Source organism: Hemiscyllium ocellatum, chromosome 10 (genome assembly GCF_020745735.1).
Source record: "Hemiscyllium ocellatum isolate sHemOce1 chromosome 10, sHemOce1.pat.X.cur, whole genome shotgun sequence".
Classification (NCBI taxonomy): Eukaryota; Metazoa; Chordata; class Chondrichthyes; order Orectolobiformes; family Hemiscylliidae; genus Hemiscyllium; species Hemiscyllium ocellatum.
In genome coordinates this window covers 56,423,756-56,429,088 of record NC_083410.1, presented here as the reverse complement: position 1 = coordinate 56,429,088, position 5,333 = coordinate 56,423,756, and the positions used below count along the sequence as shown (strand labels likewise).

At 43.6% G+C, this 5,333-nt stretch overlaps 1 protein-coding gene across 1 annotated transcript; it reads left to right on the top strand.

Annotated features, from left to right (window-relative positions):
• The first annotated feature begins 1,971 nt into the window (after positions 1-1,971).
• LOC132819432 (probable G-protein coupled receptor 75) lies at positions 1,972-4,296 on the top strand. Its single transcript, XM_060830932.1, has 2 exons — positions 1,972-2,145; positions 3,319-4,296. Exons 1-2 carry the CDS (start codon positions 2,046-2,048, stop codon positions 4,281-4,283), a joined length of 1,065 nt encoding a protein of 354 aa, XP_060686915.1. The 5' UTR covers positions 1,972-2,045; the 3' UTR covers positions 4,284-4,296.
• Positions 4,297-5,333: the final 1,037 nt, after the last annotated feature.

Here is a 5,333-nt window from a genome sequence, read left to right as displayed (position 1 = left end):
CAACATTTTCATGTGAAGAATGGTATGTGTATGGAATGAGCTGCCAGAGGAAGTGGTGGAGGCTAGTACAATTGCAACTTTTAAAAGGCGTCCAGTTGGGTATATGAATAGGAAGGGTTTGGAGTGGTATAGGCCAAGTACTGGCAGGTGGGACTAGATTGGGTTGGGGTATGTGGTCAGCATGAACAAGTTGGATAGAAAGGGTCTGCTTCCGTGCTGAACATTTCTGACTAGTTACCCTGCTTACTGGCATCATTATTACTACATGCCTGTCTTGACTGTCTATCGGTCAGCATGGAAAGTTGGACTGAAGAGTCAGTTTCCGTAATTTACGTCTCTCTGACTAGTTACCCTGCTTACTACTGGCATCATTATTGCTACATGCCCTTCTTGTCATCTTGATCCCTTGACTTGTCACAAGATTTCAGTTGCTATGAGGAAACAGAAAACGTGTATCATAGAAATTGCTAAGTTGTCTGAATGGCTGGTTGGTGATGCAGAATGATTCCAACAGCATGGGTTCAGTTTCTGCACTGGCTGAAGTTACCATGAAGGATTCTTCTCCTCGAACTCTCCCTTCGCCTGAGATGTGGTGACCCTCCGGTTAAACCACCACCAGTTTTGTGTCTCATGAGCAGCCCAGTGGTCTGGTAGGGCTATGATGCCAGGTATTCCTGCACTAATTCTGATTTGTTGTTAAGAACTTGCCTAGTTCCTTCTTGACACACATTAAGATTTCTCTTCCACCCACCCTGTTAATCTGTACCATATGTATCTATTTTAAATAAAGTTACTCTTGTATTTCCTATGTTTGTTGTTTTTCATGAATTTGTCCACATAATTCCTGGTACTTGAATTTGGTACATGGCAAAAAAACCTTACGATTGAGCCCTCCACAATCACCTGATGAAGGAGCGTCGCTCCGAAAGCTAGTGTGCTTCCAATTAAATCTGTTGGATTACAACCTGGTGTTGTGTGATTTTTAATTTTGTATACCCCAGTCCAACACCGGCATCTCCAAATCATTACTTAGATCTAGTTTGTTTTTAGTATTGTGTCCCTTCTTAGTCTTCGCTTCCCAAGATGGAATAGACCTGAGAGTCCAACTTTTCTCCCGGATGATTTACCTCTAGTCCACATCAGTTAGATAGCATTTTCTATTCTCTCATTCCTACAAAGCACTGGATATTGATTCCTAATGTAATTGGGAGAATAAACATTTACGGTGGTCTCACGTGGACTCTGGATTTATTATCAAATACTTGCTCTGAGCATAAGACTTTCCATTTTTATAGTTTAGAAACATTAGGTTTAATGGCAGTAGAAATAACATTGCTGAAATGAATCATTCAGAATTTATAATTTGAGGTGTGACTTAATTTAATTAAATTGGACTTATTTAACTCTTGCTTCATTTTTCTAGTACTTTTACAAGCTCTGTTCTTAACGCCTAATGCCCAAGTGTTGTGTCACAAACAAATACAAAAACAAACACAACTTGCTGAAAAAAATCACTCAGCCGGTCTGGCAGCATCTGTGTAGAGATACCAGAGTTAAAGCTTCCGGTCCCCTGGACCCTTCTGCTGGATGTACTTTCGGCCAGCCGGTTTAATGCAGTTTGGGATACCAAGGATTAACCCTTGCCTCCGGCTCCGAACTGGTGCCTCGGTCGGTACACTTGCTGCTGCAGGCGCTGTGAATATTAACGGGGGAGGGAGCAGGGCCAGGGCCGCTTTGCTGTCCAGTGAGTGCGGACTGCAGCAGGAGCAGCAGCAGGGGCTGGAGCTTGCTGCAGTGCGGAGCAAGGACAGAGCGGCGCCGCTGTGCTGACTTGCACTTCCCCCCCCACCCCCGTCCCAGATCAGGCTGATCAACGCCCCCCCCCCCCCCCCCACTAGCGGCAGGCAGGCCAGGGGGGGTGGGGGTGGAGGTCCGCCCTCCCGGTGTCTCTGCGCCGGGACCAGGCTGGGCAGCAGGAGGAAGATGGAGCAGGAATTACCGCGGCCCCAGGACGGGTTTGGGGGGTCACAATTTGATAAAGGGGGATGTCGGGGATTCGCCCAGCTGTTTACAGTCGGCTCTCTCTGATCTGTTTTCATTCCCGGAGACTGAGGCCGAGCATCCCGCCCGGAGGTTTGCCGCAAGGTAAGGACGCCGTGACTGGGCTCTTCCTGATGGGAGGAAAGTGAGGATTGTAGATGCTGGAGATCAGAGTGGAGAAGGTGGTCCTGGAAAAACCTCTTCCTGACGGAAGCCGGCTCTCACTGTGGGGGAGCCTACTGTACAAAAACCTGCCCTTCAACCGGCCACACGTTTCCATCCGAGAGACTCAAATATTCCGAGGATGTTCCGCCATAAAGTACACATTTTGTGCAGCATTTTCAATTCCTGGTATCTCACTTGTATTTAACTCCGTTGATTGGCACTACAACCGTTCAGTGGGCTGTAGGCGGTCACAGAATGGGAACCCAGGAAGGAACCTTGGTAAGGAATGGGGAACCAGGTCTTCCTGTTATGTCCAGAATAATTGCACATTCCTGTACATGGCTTCCCTACTTCTAACCTACAGCCTGTGATTGTATGTAGGTGTCATAAAGAGGGCAAACAATATTCAACAGACACCTGCCTATTCACACTTTCCAAGCAGGTTTTCCAAATATACATTTTGAAAGATGAATTTGACCTTGTCTTCACTAGACCAGAATTTTCCAAATGTCAACACCTCATCTGTGTCGTTTGCTGTGAACACAACAGTAGCACATCTCCAGGAGCTCATTCACACCACTACTCTTGTCACATGCACACTGCTGCTGGTACTTGTATTCTGTTTGGGAACGTACGGCAACCTGATTGTCTTCTTGTCATTCTTTGATCCAGCATTTAGGAAATTCCGGACTAACTTTGACTTTATGGTCCTAAACCTTTCCTTTTGTGACCTATTCATCTGTTGTGTGACAACACCCATGTTTGCTTTCATTTTAATTTTTGATTCAGACAGCAGCGTCTCTGAAGCTTTCTGCTTCACTTTTCATCTCACTAGTGCTGGATTCGTAATAATGTCCCTCAAATCTGTGGCAGTAATAGCACTCCATCGTCTGCGGACGGTGTTGGGCCATCAACCCAACACAACAGCTTATTTACCCTGTTCACTTATTCTAAGCATCAGTCTGTGGACAGTAAGTTTTACTCTGGCTACCCTGGCTACCATGAGGACATATCCAGAGAGATCCAAAGTATGTGTTCCCCTCTTTGGATGCATTAAGGAAGATGATAAAATCATATTATATCTATATGTTATTGATTTTACATTTTGTGCAGGCACTGTGGCAGTCTCCTATATGATGATAGCTTATGCACTGAACAAGAATGCACGAGTGAGGAAATGTGCTGTCATTAAGGTTGATACATCAAGACCTAAGGCTCTCATGAGCACAGCGATTGATGATCTACAGCCAGGCATGCAGCACCTTTACCGAATTCAGAATTACAACAAACTCCAGCATGTGCAAATGCACCCTTATGGCAAAACTCTGACCCATGTCCAAAGTGCTGCAAAGAGGTTGCAACTTGTATCTTCAGTGAACCTTTCTGGGGCAAAAGATTCAAAGGCTGTGGTGACATGTGTTGTCATTGTACTCTCAGTATTTGTTTGCTGCCTACCTTTGGGCATCTCCCTCATGCAAGATGTTTTGACACCAGGGAGCAGTTTTATTTTAAATCAGCTGAAACTGTGTGGGTTCACATTAATATTTTTAAAATCGGGACTAAATCCTTTTATATACTCACGCAACAGTGCTGGACTCAGGAAAAGAATTCTTTGGTATACACAGCATGTGACCCTGGGCTGCATGCGTTGCAAGCATAAGACTCGGTTGCAAGCAGTGGGCAAAGGGAGCCTGGATATGAACAGAAACAAATCACCTCATCATGAAACAAATTCAGCTTGTATGTTGTCATCCAAGCCACAGAGAAGATTGGTGGACCAGGCTTGTGGCCCCAGTCACTCAAGAGACAGTGTGTTAAGTCCCAATTTGTCAATTGGCCAGCAGCATTATGAACGGAATAACTCAACGCCTATCAACACACGGACTGAGCCTTACTACAGCATTTATAACAGCAGTCCTTCCCAGGAAGTGAGCACCCCAAATAGTTTGCAGCCGGTAAACTCTACCTGTGAATTTGCAAATTCACACATTGCCATTCATCACCATATGGCAAAAGTACCAGATTTTGTGCAGGAGGATGATACTTCCACAAAGCAAATACCTGTCCCATCAATATAGTAACATGCTATAATTGTATAATGATGGAGCTGAGAAGTTTATCATGACTGTACAAAGGGTATCAGCTCTTGTGTTCTTTACTTACATGAATGCCATATAACCATCAAAATACATTGATGGAACATTAGAAAGGCATGAACTTTGCACCAGCATCTCAAAAATATATATTTGCACAACACTTTAGCTAAATTGAAATGCTTGATTTTAATAAATCTCAATGCAGGAATGTTATGTATGTTGTGAAAAGTAAGGACTAACAGGGTTCAACAATGACAATCTCTGCTGTAACAGACAACAAACTGAGTCTGGCTTTTGTAGTTGCACTACCTTTCGGAAATGCAGCTCAGTTCTAATCATGTCAACTTATTTCATCAATAAAATTCTGTGGCTTCAGTTATTTTCATTTACTGAGAGTAAAACAAAATTGCATAAATAGCAGTCAACATATTTTCTTTGAAAAGCAAATGCTGCAGATGCTATAAAGCTGAAATATAAATAGAAAATGCTGGGAACACTCAATGAGTTTGGAAGCATCTGGGGAGAGAGAAAATGAGTTAATGTTTCAGAATGATAACTGATTAGTGATTGTTGGATCATCAGCCTAGGACACTGAGCAGAATCTTGTGAACTTAGTGCCTGCAGATCAGGAACTTGATGAAAGAATGATACTACCAGTGCACCACAAAAGCCCATAAAAAAGACGTTACTTTTGTGTGCCTCGTAGTTGCTCTTTCTCAGAGTGATTTCACTTGCTTTTCTGACCACTCGGGGAATGGACTTTGTTGCTCACCAAATGACGAAGAATCTTCATTTAAAGGGAACCAGCAGTATTGTCAATGGTAACAGTTATGCCTGTGAATGTAATGATTATAGTATACATGGTAGATAGATTCTTGATGAACAAGGAAGTCAATAGCTACCGGGAGGTAGACAGGAATATAAAACCGAGCTTACAATCAAAGCAGCCATGATCTTGTTGAATGTCAGGGCAGGCTAAACAGCCAAATCACTTATTCCTGCTATTAATTCAAATGCTTATTTGATAAGAGT

What these genes read in the sequence shown, in the direction of transcription:
- LOC132819432 (XM_060830932.1), top strand. Translation starts at nt 2,046, where the DNA reads ATGTCGGGGATTCGCCCAGCTGTTTACAGTCGGCTCTCTCTGATCTGT. An exon ending in GCCCGGAGGTTTGCCGCAAG is followed by an intron (nt 2,146 to 3,318) that starts GTAAGGACGCCG and finishes CATTTTGTGCAG; the next exon opens with GCACTGTGGCAGTCTCCTAT.